Source organism: Rhododendron vialii, chromosome 3a (assembly GCF_030253575.1).
Source record: "Rhododendron vialii isolate Sample 1 chromosome 3a, ASM3025357v1".
NCBI classification, from domain to species: domain Eukaryota; kingdom Viridiplantae; phylum Streptophyta; class Magnoliopsida; order Ericales; family Ericaceae; genus Rhododendron; species Rhododendron vialii.
The window spans coordinates 29,382,572-29,395,627 of record NC_080559.1 but is presented as its reverse complement, the minus strand read 5'-3'; the positions used below and the strand labels follow the sequence as shown (position 1 = coordinate 29,395,627).

At 40.3% G+C, this 13,056-nt stretch overlaps 1 protein-coding gene across 1 annotated transcript; it reads left to right on the top strand.

The window, feature by feature from the left end:
- Positions 1 to 242: 242 nt before the first annotated feature.
- On the top strand, positions 243 to 8,155 carry LOC131319717 (putative disease resistance protein RGA3). The gene is made up of 3 exons (XM_058350108.1): positions 243 to 3,898; positions 4,012 to 4,060; positions 7,756 to 8,155. Coding segments are annotated over exons 1-2 (3,537 nt in total). The 5' UTR covers positions 243 to 362; the 3' UTR covers positions 4,013 to 4,060; positions 7,756 to 8,155.
- Positions 8,156 to 13,056: the final 4,901 nt, after the last annotated feature.

Sequence of the window (13,056 nt, the reverse complement as noted above, 5' to 3'; positions counted from 1 at the left end):
GCAACGAGTTTAGCCTTCTTTGTAATAGTGATCAATTGACCCCTGCAGTCATCTCAAGTTAATTAAGTCTCTCTCTTAAATACCGCGTATGTGTGGTCCTATATGTAAAGTTCACTCTCCCTATAACTTTCTGCGAACATTCGCAGTCCACACACACGACATCCTATGAAGTGCGACTTGTTCCCACCTGTCTCGAATTACCCAAATATAAATCCCCTCCATAATAAATTCTACCCCTCTCTCTTTCTCTCCTCACCTCAAACTTCTTTTGTTGTTGCCCTCCTCAACTCTGCTAGCACTACAAAGTTTCCTAATTGACATGCTTTTTGGTGCTTAATTATCTTCAGAAACCAAGAACAAAGATGGAATCTCTCGTTATTGTAGCAGTTAAGGGGATCTCAGAGAAGGTGCTTCCACTTGCTGTTGAAGGGCCTACTCTTGCTTGGGTTTTCAAAGAAGAGCTAGGAAGCCTCAGCAAAAGGTTTGAAACTGCCCAGATTTTATTGAATGATACTGAAAAATCGCAAAAGATGGGGACACCAACGGTGCAGAATTGGGTGAAGAAACTCAAGGTGGTGACGTGCGAAGCTGATGACATTCTGGATGAGTATGCATATGAAGTTTGTCGAAGGAAGTTGGAGGTACAAAACAGAATTAGGAATAAGGTACGCAACTTCTTTTCCCTCTCAAACCCATTGGCGTTTCGTCTCAAGATGGCTTATAAGGTCAAGAATATCCATCAATCACTAGATAAACTTTACAAAAGTGCAAATGGTGAACTTGGTCTTAGCCCAGTAAAGTTAACAAGTAGCAGTTCTGTAGAAGCTCCCACAGTTGTGCAGACTCACCCCTATATTAACGAATCTGAAATTGTGGGAAGAGGTGATGATGTAACAAAAGTAGTAGAGATGTTACAAAGCTCCGAAAGCAACGATCAGAATTATATCCCTGTAACTGCGGTTGTAGGGATGGGAGGGCTAGGCAAGACTTCCCTTGCTCAGCTGGTTTTCAATAATCCGGACGTGGTAAAGAGTTTTAGTGATCATAGAATGTGGATTTGTGTGTCTGACAATTTTCGAGTCGAAATGATACTAAATCAAATGGAATTATCTCTTGGTGGAACTAAACTCGACGAGTCAAATACTCAGGGGATGGTCCAAAAGCTTAAAGAAAAGCTTGGTGGGAAAAGGTATTTCCTGGTGCTTGACGATGTGTGGAATGAGATCCCCGAAAAATGGGAAACACTCTTAAGTGCTTTGATTGGAATAAGTGGTGATAAGGGAAGCCGAATTCTAGTCACGACTCGCAATTATAAAGTTGTGAAGGCCCTACAAAATTCTTCTGTTTACCCTTTAAGTGAACTATCACCTGATGATAGTTGGACAATGTTTTGTAAAAGAGCATTTGCTGCTGGAGGGCCAAGAAAAACTTCATATTTGGAGGAGGTTGGTAAAAAGATTGTGGAAAGGTGTGGGGGTGTGCCGCTGGCTGTAAAGGCAATAGGAGGTTTGATGTACTCAAAGAAGCATGAACATGAGTGGTTGTCAATCCAGGAGAGTGGATTATGGAATTCACTTGGAAGTGACAATAATGTGGAAAGTACTTTATTGTTGAGTTTTAATCACTTACCCTCAGCATCTTTGAAACAGTGTTTTGCATATTGTTCAATTTTTCAAAAGGATGATAATATTGTAAAGGATGACTTAATCCAGCGCTGGATGGCCCAGGGGTATCTTCAGCCCCCTCAAGAAAGTTATCTGTTGATGGAGGATATAGGAAATGATTATTTCTATGTGTTGTTGTGGAACTCTTTATTACAAGATGTCAAAAAGGATGAGTACGGAAATATAAAAAGCTGCAAGATGCATGATCTTGTACATGATCTTGCACTCCGTGTCTCAAATAATTGCTGCATAACTTCAAGGTATAGAGAGGTGAGTGATGTTCCTGAGGTCCTCCATTTATCATTGTTTTCTGGGACAGAGGAAGGCATAAGTATTCCAAAAGTAAGAGCTCGAAGACTGAGAACCTTGCGTTGCTCAGGCAATCTCCTCGACTGTCAATTGAGGAAATTTAAAGGCTTACGTGAAATTGACTTGATTGACCTTGGCACTGAAAATTTGCCAGAGTCAATTGGCAAGTTGAAACATTTAAGGTATCTCAATGTTTCAGAGACTCGTATCAACAGGTTGCCTGATTCTCTATGTAAGCTCTATAACTTGCAGACTTTGAATGTGTCAACATGGAGCGCATTGACAGAGTTTCCAACCGATTTTTGCAAGTTGATCAGTTTGAGACATCTTTACATAAAATTTCCAATTTCATTGCCCATAGGAATACGACAATTAACTTCTCTTCAAACATTACCATTTTTTGTCGTGGGACAAGATGAAGGGCGCCGAATTGAAGAGCTGGGATTCTTAACCAACCTCAGAGGCAAATTAGGGATTTGCGGACTTCAGAATGTGGCAAACAGAGGAGAAGCACAGAAAGCAAATTTGTCATGCAAACTATACATTCAGGAGCTAAGTTTTAACTGGAGCTATCGAAGAGAAAAAAAGATTAACAACGACGAAGATGTGTTGGAAGGCCTTCAACCTCACAACAGTTTAAAAGGCTTACGCATTATATGCTTTGAGGGCGAAAATTTTGCATCATGGATGATGACACCAAGTTCCACGTTGGTGCTTTGTAATTTGGTTAAGATAAACTTGATGAAGTGCAACAAATGCAAACAAGTTCCAGCACTGGGGCACCTTCCTTGTCTTGAGGAGATTGTGATAGAAGAGATGGAGAACTTGGAATGTATTGGTGCTGAGTTCTATGGTCCAATTAGTGAAGGCGCAGCTGTATTTCCATCATTAAGAGTACTCATCATAGGACTTGTACCAAACCTAGTGAAATGGATGGGTGCAGATGAGTGTGCTGGATCCGTTTTTCCTTGCCTTGAGGTGTTGGACATGGATAATTGTGAGAAGTTGATTACTGCTCCAGGTCATTTCCCATCAATTAAGAAATTGATAATTTCTTCTCCCAGCAGCCAGGCATTAGAAAAGATGAGCAGCACAATTACCACACTAGAGCGCTTGGAATTCTCTAGTATCTCAGGGCCAGAGCTCAATTTGGTACTCGAACGAATGCTGGTAAAAAACAAATTTCTAAGACAAATTTCAATTTCTGATTGCGACGACTTGTCATTCTTGCCCAGTGGGCTAGGAAATCTTGTATATCTCTCAGAAGCTAGTCTGTTGTACTGCTCTAGTCTGACATGTTTTCCAAGTGGGCTGTACCTCCCTGTATCTCTTGAAAGTTTAACAATATATGATTGCCCTAAACTAATGGTGGCCAACCCTGTTCCTAACAAGCCCATGTCCCTCAAGGAGCTTACGTTGGAGGGCTTTGAGACATTGACAACTGACTGGACCAGGTTCCTGCTCTCTCTCACTGGCCTTAGAAGTTTGGAAATTGGTAAATTCTCAACTGAGCTTGATTATTTCCCCTGGCCTGATCCTTTTGTTGCTGCTGCTGGAGAGAGAGAGGAGGAAGATGAAGCCATCACCCAACAACGAAACCACCTTCAGTACCCCTTGGTTTCGCTGGAGTCCCTGAGGTTAATTGGGTGGGAAAGTGTCAAGTCTCTGCCAGAGCACCTTCAGCATCTCACTGCCTTAAAAGCGTTGAGACTGGAAGATTTTCGTGGGTTGGAATCTCTGCCCGAAGCAGAAGTAATGCAACGCCTCACCAAGTTATGCTCTTTGTATTTTTATTATTGTCCGCTTCTCAAGGAAAGATGCAAGAAGGAAATCGGCCCGGAGTGGCACAAGATCCGCCATATTCCATCAATCAGGATAAATGGCATAGAACTTCAATCGCAAGATGATCAATTACTATCAAATTGGTAAGCTGATGATCCCCCAATTTCGTGTGATTTCTTCTTTAATATGTCTTCCCCTTTCATGCTCTCTCTCTCTCTCTCTCTCTCTCTCTCTCTCTCTCTCTCTCTCTCTGCAGATTATGGAGAAATAACCGCAATCCAACCCTTTCTACTTTGACTTTTGAGGTAACCACAACTTCATTCCCTGCCGATCATTTAACTTCTGTTTTGCTCCGACCAGAACAGCAAATTGCATTTACTTATCCTTAAAAGAATTCCTTTCTAACTTCTGTTGCCATTTCTTGATGGCTTACGACAAGTTTTCTAAAAATTTTATGCATGTCATTTAATTTTGGGCCCTTAATTTTTTGTTTCTATCCATTCAATATGCACTTGCTAGTGAGTACTTCTTTATATCAACTGATATAATTGAGTTTGGAAAATGATTTTGATACTCTACGTTTTACAAAATACACTCCCTCTTTGTCATTCTCGTATACTTTACTGACTTATGGATGCCATATTTCATGATATTTGTGATTAGATAATGCTGATTAAGAGACTGACTTTTTTCGCACTTCCATAATTTTTTTTCTCGGATAGCTATCCGTTGACACTTACCAATCTGTTTTATTCTTTTGGCCCAAAGAAACTATGATTTATATAATCTGATAAGAAAGTGATTTGTCATTGATGTTTAGGTAAAACCTTCTCTTTGCCAACTTTTTGCAAATTGACATTGACTTCATGGCTAATGGTATCTTTGAATTAAAAGCGTCGGTTAACGTGTTTACGAATTTTACGTACTCACTTACTCGTATTCAGATTCACATCAGCAATATTTAAAGTTAACCAATCAATCGATCAATATACTAAGCAATGTGTTGTGTGCTCTCAAGCCTTTAAACACTCATTCCTAATTTATTGGATTTTTCATTTTTTAAATATTTTAAAATTCAATGTGAGAGAGAGAGAGAGAGAGAGAGAGAGAGAGAGAGAGAGAGAGAGAGAGAGAGAGAGAGAGATTTTAGGGAAATGGGAGTTAAGTTTTACCCTTAGATAAAAAAGATAAATAAATATCATAATTTGTAGCTTTAATTTGTTTTTTTTTCTTTTTTTCTTTTATATTTTTTTTCAATTGCAAATTAATTTGAATTTATTTTATTAATTTTTTTTGTGTGCATTGAACGGGCATGATGTTAGTTATATATGCGTGCACGTGTACATATATGTATAGACACCCCAATCCGGACCTTTAAGGTTCTTTAAATTCCCCGATGATGAAATAAAGGGAACGAAACCTTCGAGAGTTTGAATGTGGACTCCCGCAACCCAAAAGCCCAGAAAAGCCCAAAATGCCCAAAAGCCCAGAAAAACCCGAAAAGCTCAGGACTGAACCTAGAACACCGCACGGGACACTTCTACTCCGCACGGTATTGTGAAATTCATTACACCGCACGAGGTCAAGAGGTAAACCACACGGCGTTTTGGGGAAAGTTCTGACTGGCTCAGAAAGCTGTCGGCCACGCTCACTTGAGCCACAGCTCAAAGACAGCTTGGCAGGGAATAAAAGCTGGCCTAGAAGCCACCTCCCCCATTTGCATTGATAATCCTTGGCCTTTGCCTATAAATACACCCCTACTCTTAAGAGAAAAGGGCTTCACACTCCATATTTTTTGGCCCTTACATCCATTATCTCCAAGTCTTGAGAAAGTTACTCTTACATTCTCTTGACATTCCCCCTCTCTCTAAAATTCCATTTTCACTCACTTCCAAAGCTTAGTGATCCACTAGTCTTGGGATCCCACCAGTCCAAAGTTCTAAACCCACAATCATTTCACATTCATCCCCACTCATCCACACTCATCCATCCTTGTTCAAACTTAAAGCCGAAGATAAAAACAAGTTTCCTTGGGCCAAGCTCAGCCTTGGCCTTGAGGGGACTTTCTGTAGCCACACTTGACCTTTTGTTAAGTGCTGACTTGAAAAACTATTTTCAGAAACTAAAACAGCTACTGTACCAAACACACTACACCGTGCGGTGTTATAGGACACCGCACGATGTAGTGTGGAAAAACATACGGTATTTTAAAGTTTTTTGTTCATCTACTCCGACTGTCTTGATCACATCTACCCATTGTCAAGTCTGTTATTATTGCTTAGATACTGCTGCAGGGGTATTTTAGAATGAGATCATATCTAAAAAACCATGCTTTGTTTTCCAAAAGAAACTTTCTTAATCATCCTAATGGATCAAGTGCATCAAAAAGGGTTTTATAAACTGTTTTTAATCAGAGAAATAAGAAAGCTGCTTTGAGTCAAGGGTTTGGAGGTACGGTGTTATTCAGAAACATGCTGGGAGCTATATCGAACGGTGTTTTAGAGAATGTCGTATGGGGTAGCTAATATACCGTGCGAGGTTCTAAGGAATAATAATGTCCTGACAATGAGTTGATACACCGCACGGTTTACTATAAAACCATGTGCGATGTCCAGGTATACTGCGTGGTTTTGTGCATGATCAAGGCAGTTCGTTGATATCTTGTTATTGCATTCATGAGAGCGAGCACCACAAGCACGCCAATAAGATATATTCAATCCCATGTCCCTTCCCCTCTATTTGTTTATTAAGAATTTAATCTTCCAAATGATATTGAAAGTTTTTCCCTTTGAAAATGTCAAGTAGAGACCGGTTCTTACCGGGCGAGTGGGGTGCTTTTTCAACAAAACCTTCCCCACTCGTAACGTGGCCTCCGAACCCGAAATCTCAACGTTTTCGCTAGACCAAAAGCCTTTTTCATTCAAACAAAACTCTCGATTTCTTGGATCATTCATCTCAAAAATCCGGGTGGCGACTCTCGAGCGCACCAGTCGGAGAGCCCACAATATGATATATCAAAGCTAACCACTTTTTTCTTTTTATCAAAGTTAACTAGTTTTTATCTTTCTGTTTATCTGTTTGTCTTTTTGAAGCGGAGGAGATAATGCTTTGCTCAGCTTTCTGCTATATGATTTTTATTATAATGTCTTCAACCGTAAGGCTTTACTAGGTTCTTCTATTTGGAATATGCAACTGAAATATACTTTTATGTTTGAATACAATCGCTCTTTCTGACGATTGTTTTTTTTCTTATGCATTTAAATGCTCCTTCATCCCAATTTCTTTGTCCCTTTTGGGCAATCGTGACCTTTAATTAGGTCGACAATTGATATCTAAAAGATTTCCCAATCAAAAGATCTCACTTTGCTCTTGCAGACAAAGATTTCAAAATCATCTAAAAAGAAATAAACTAAAAGATATCCGGATAGTAAATTAAAATGGCCAAATAAGCCGGCAGGAAGGGACCATTGCTTCTTGTTGCACAATTTGCTGCTATGTGGTCATCGTGTTGATTTTAGAAGCTACTTATATATATTGATCACTTGCAATTTGTAACTACGAACACCATCTTCCAATTACTTGACATAGGGACTTTTCTAAGGATGACAGATGACTACTTGACTGTAATGGGAACGACTAGACCCTTTTGTGTCAACATTACATAACTGAGGCTATGATGTGAGGTTATAGTATGTTAGTTAGATTTGTCCCACATCGCTCATCTAAGCCACCCAAGCTTGGTTAATAAATTCTAGAGGCTACTCCACCTATTGCCAATTGGTTTTAGGTTGGAACCCTCCAAGAAATCTAACATAGTAGATGTTTTTTGTCTGCTCAAGTTATTAGCTTGTGCATGGGTTGTACAACTAGATGTTATACAGATGGCTAATGTCTTTTTTTGATCAGCAATGGCTAATGTCTTTAGACTCGATTTTGTGTGTTTTCTTTCTCCCGGTCATTACTGGATTTGCTGCCGGCCCTATTGCAAATGTTACTGAAGGTGTGAATTCTGCTAATTATGCTTAGTCAAGTGGTAATCTGGATGGCCTCTGTCTCATGCACTCTAGCTTCTTGATGGTGCTCCACTTGCTGCTTTCCTGTGCTTCATCTGCTTTTGTTTCTGGTGGTTGCTCCTGTTGTCTGCTGCTGCTCCTTTTGATCTTCTTTATTTGATGGTTTTTTGCTTTGCCCTTGCTTTCATCTGGATGTTCTGTCGCATTTTCTTTATTGCTAGCTGCTTGTTTCTGCTTCATTTCATGTAGTTTCCTGGGGTATGCCCCTTGTAGCTAGGATGTTCCTTGTTTGTGCTCCATTTACTTGCCCTCCCAAAATAATCCTGCACTTCCAGTTATGAATCGTTTGTGCTATTGGAAATTTGAAGTACGATTATAGATTGTTTAGAATGCCTCCATAGGCAGAATTAACTTTTGGTGAACTAGCTAGTTTGGACATAGCGCTGATATTTTTAGTGTAAAACTTTGGAGCTGAACCATAACCGAGCCTTTTTTTGCGGCTTGGGCTGTTTTGGTTCCAGATATTAAACTGTTCAATTTTGGTCCAAGAACTCTGGAACTGTAGGTACCGGTATACCACCATACCGGTTAAGTTTTTGGTATGCCTAGAAATTAACCAAACCATATCAATCCATCTCTCGCGGTTCTCCCGACGTCTCGTGTGCCAGTCCCGTTTTTCTCAAGATACTTGTATCTGATTATCTGATATACAAACACAACTTTTATCATATTGATATAGTTTCCAGTTGAACTGGAGATCAGAATAAAAGATCCACAGATAAAAAAAAAATTGGCATCACTCATGCATTTTGCCAGTCCTGTTTGATTTCACAGCCCCCACACTATTAGTTTCATAAGCTGTAAAGACTAAATGCCACTAAACATTAAAAATTTATCACTAAACAGTTTTAGTGACAACAATTTTGTCACCCAGGACTGCACACGCTGTGGAACTTATGCCTCTGCACTCTACCACTAATTCAGCAGATAACATCCTCAACCATGCTCGATGAACCCATACTAACAATGAACCCGTACTATGCACGGATGATAACACTGAACCTATTCTAATTAGTGATTTGATTAATAGAATTAATCGATTTCATTCTTGATGAACACATTTATGTACTGGTGGTAACAGGGCATACTTTTTACACCTAAGAAAATTTAAACATAAACAAAAAACATGGTGCCTTACATCAAAATATTATTTTAAATGTGAATTTTAAAATCACAATTATGCGCAAATCATGTTGTGCATAGCACGGGTTTTTTTCTAGGGAGAATTTTTCCCAGGTCCAATATACCACTTTTCAAACCCACTAAATCCACTTCTAAATTCTATAACCCTTAAATCCATTAACCTATTAACAAGGATATAATAATCCTGGTTGGTCTAATATACCCCTGCTTTGAAAAAAAATTTGCCTGTTTTTTCCTCCATTTCAAATAGATCCAATTCATCCCCTTACAAAATCCCTACCCCCCCCCCCCCCCGCCCCCCCCCCCCCCCCCCCCGCCCTTTTCCAGACAAACCAGGTTTTTGGTGAGAAACAGACGATTTCCCATTACGAACGAGACTCGTTGGCGTACGAACGAGACTAGTTGGCGTTCTAGACTCGTCGCCCTACTTCGTCTCCCCTTTCAAAACCCCTCACCCCCTCCCCACCCCCCTTCGTCGGCCTACTTCGTCCGAGAACGAGAATCAGAGGAAGAGTTGTTCAATCGCCTACCATTTGTCATCGGCGTTCTTTGTCGTCTTCGTCAGACGATCTCCGTCGTCCACCAACAGTCGCGCTCATACCGAACAGTCGCCCTAGTCTCTATCATTCTGCATCCTCGTCGCCGTTGAAACCCTTCGGTTCATCCCTATTGCTGTCAATCTCCTCCATTCGGTATGTTTCTTAGAAAAGTAAAAGTGAACTTTGGGTATATATGGTTATATATATTTGATAGGTTGGTGTTTGGTATAGTGATTGGTAAAGTTAGGGTTTTGACTGTGTAAGAGACATGGGCATGTAAAGTTAGGGTTTTATATACGAATATTGGGTTATATGTTGCAATTGTGAACTGTATGCGAGTCAATCTCCTCCGTTCGGTATGTTTCTGTGGGCAGCATGCCCTTTAAAAGGATTCCGTTCCTTTTAAATGCCGGTTCGAGGGAGCGCTAAGTTGGACGACAAGCGCTCGCAAAATACAGAGTCGCCACTCGGGTTTAAAGGTCCGACACCCAAGGAACCGTATTTCAAAGCACCTGCCGCGCTTGTTTGATTTGAAAAAGTTAAGGAACCAGTCCGTTATAACCATATCTGGGTTCGGGAGCCAGGCTACGAGAGGGGAAGGGTTTTTATGGCACCCCTCTCGCCCAATCCGGAGATCGGTCTCTACTTAGGCATTTGCAAAAAATGTTCGTGATTCTGTTTGATTAATCAATTCTTTAGCAAAAAGGGCGGGGGAACAGTTTAAAGGGAATTAAAGCTGTAACATGTTGCAAGATGTGAATGATAACATGGATGACATACTAGAAAATAAGTGAGATAAAACCCAAAATTGCGTCTGGATATCAAAACAGTGCGTTGGTGTGAATTTGACACAAACAATGGCCAACTTGCATGCGTGAATCTTCCAGCATGCAAGTCCACCATCGCGCGTCAGTCCCACTCCATCGCGCGAGGGTCGATGTCCTTCCAACAGATTAAGTTTTATCTCCTTCTGGGCTCTGGAAGGACCAGTGCACACCCAGGACAAACCAAGCAGTTTATAGGCAGCATAATATACGGATCTGAGCAGTTTAAAGGCTAAAAAACCCTACAAACTAACAAAACACCCCATAAATAGTGTGGGGACAAAATAATGGCCTAAAACCAAGTTACCCGTGCAAGGCCAGCCACTGGTCAGAGGCGCTCTGGCGCGCAATGGTTGCGCTCTGGCGTGCGATGAAGTCAGTCTGGCGTGCGATGGTCGCACCCTGGCGCAACCAGACCAGTGCTTGGTTTACATGTTTCTGGGTTTTGGGACAGGTCCAGAATGATCCCAGGAGTACTCCAGAATAACAGATATGAATGTTGAACTAAAGCTAACAGTTTTAACTAAAATGCAGCAAATGGGTTATTAGCATGCTTAACAGTGATCTATATACAAAATAAAGCATAAAACAGTAGGACACCAATCCCCACGCGGTCCATCGCGCGCGGCTACAAATTGTCGCACGCGAGACTGGGATCGTCGCGCGCTAGTTCCTACCACAACGATTTTTGAAACCCTACCAGCTTTAGGACCAGAACTGGTATTGATTACCAGCCTTGGCCCTACCAGCCCCCCTCAGGGATCAGAACAGAAAATAGTAGGTAAGCTATACCTAGATTGAGTTTGAAAGAGATTGAGCTTTGAGTGAGAGGTTGTTTGAGTGGTTGGATGATTGGAGGAGGAAGAACAAGCTTTGTTCTTGGATGGTTGAAGTGTGAAAATAGAGGATGGTGAGTGTAATCCTTATTTGGACTTAAAATTTGGTAACCCAAGGTGTAACCCTTTGAAATTCTTGAACCCTATTAATGGAAGAACCATAGGGGTATAAATAGGAAGAGAAGGAGGTAGGTGTAGGCTGCAAACAAAGGAGTTTAGCCAGTCCACGAGGCTGAGAGGGAGGTAGGTGTAGGCTGCAAACAAAGGAGTTCAGCCAGTCCACGAGGCTGGCTAAAGGTGCATTGGTGGCCAATTTTCCACCTGAAGAAAAGTTGGTGGGAACAGGCATTGGCGCTCCGGCGCGCGATGGAGTGAGTCTGGCGCGCGACGGAGTCAGTCTGGCGTGCGATGGTTGCGCCCTGGCGCGATGGTCAATGGTCAAACTTTGACTGTTGACCGCCACTTTGCAGTTTGACCATCGCGCGAAGGTCTGGGAGCAACGCGCGTCAGTAGGTTTTTTTGGCCTTTTGAAGTGGCTTAGGATCAAGTTAGGTTCAAGGGTTTTTCAAACACTCAAAGCTCAAGCACTTATCATTCCCGGGGAATTCTTGATCCATTTCATCATTGGGGAATCAAAAATTGTAAGTAAACTAATCTGGAAGTCCAGATTGGGGTGTCTACAGTTTCTTAGAAAAGTAAAAGTGAACTTTGGGTATATATGGTTATATATATTTGATAGGTTGGTGTTTGGTAAAGTTAGGGTTTTGACTATGTTACAGACATTGGCACGTAAAGTTAGGATTTTATATACAAATATTGGGTTATATGTTGCAAATGTGAACTGTATGCGAGTCAATCTCCTCTGTTCGGTATGTTCCCTAGAAAAAATACAAGTGAACTTTGGTTATATATATTTACTATGTTGGTGTTTGGTAAAGTGATTGGTAAAGTTAGGGTTTTGATTATGTAACAGACACGGGCATGTAAAGTTAGGGTTTTATATATGAATATATTGGGTTATATGTTGCAAATGTGAACTGTATGCGAATATCTGGGTATTTGTGGACAATCCATTGGTAATTTTTTGGATATATGGTTATATGCATAAATATGTTATACGTTAACATATGGTTATATCTGATGCAGTTTGTTACGCATGTTAACTGAAAACCTCAAAATTTCTTTTCACTAGAAATCTAAAGGGCATGGTACCATGGAGCAAATGTTATATGGCGATATGCTAATGCGAATGGTTATCTCTGATTATACATTCTTATAAAATCCCAAATAAGATAACATTTAACATTTGGTCTGTGAATATTTATGGTTATATAGTGGATGGTTTTGAGTTTAGTAAATCCACAATAAGTTGACATATAATGCCGTAGGTTTGCTTCTGTTTCACTGTTTGCTATATGTTTGATAAATAGATTTGATTTTGACTGACTCAATTAAGGTATCAGTTTTTGTTACTCTGTTTCTCAAAAAAACTGCATGAATATGGTTATATGTGAAATGTTATATCTGATTGTACGTGATTTGTAAATCTGAAATAAGGTAACATATAATGTTTAGGGTTTGTCCAGGTTATATCGATGTGGGCAACATATTCGGATCAATTAGGCCGCTGCGCGGACCAATTCAATAATGTAATTTTATAGTTTTATGTATAGATTAGACCAAATTTAACGAATATATGGTTTTCCCTCTGTATATGAGATACATATGGTTATATATCCAAAAATGTAACCCCCAGATGTTTAACTTTTTTCTTATATGTGCAAAAATGACAATTCGAAAAACAACAGGTAAAGAGAAAAAGGTGACCCCAACAAAAAAAAGTGAAGCCAATTAAAATCAATATCAAAAAGCACGAAGTTGATACG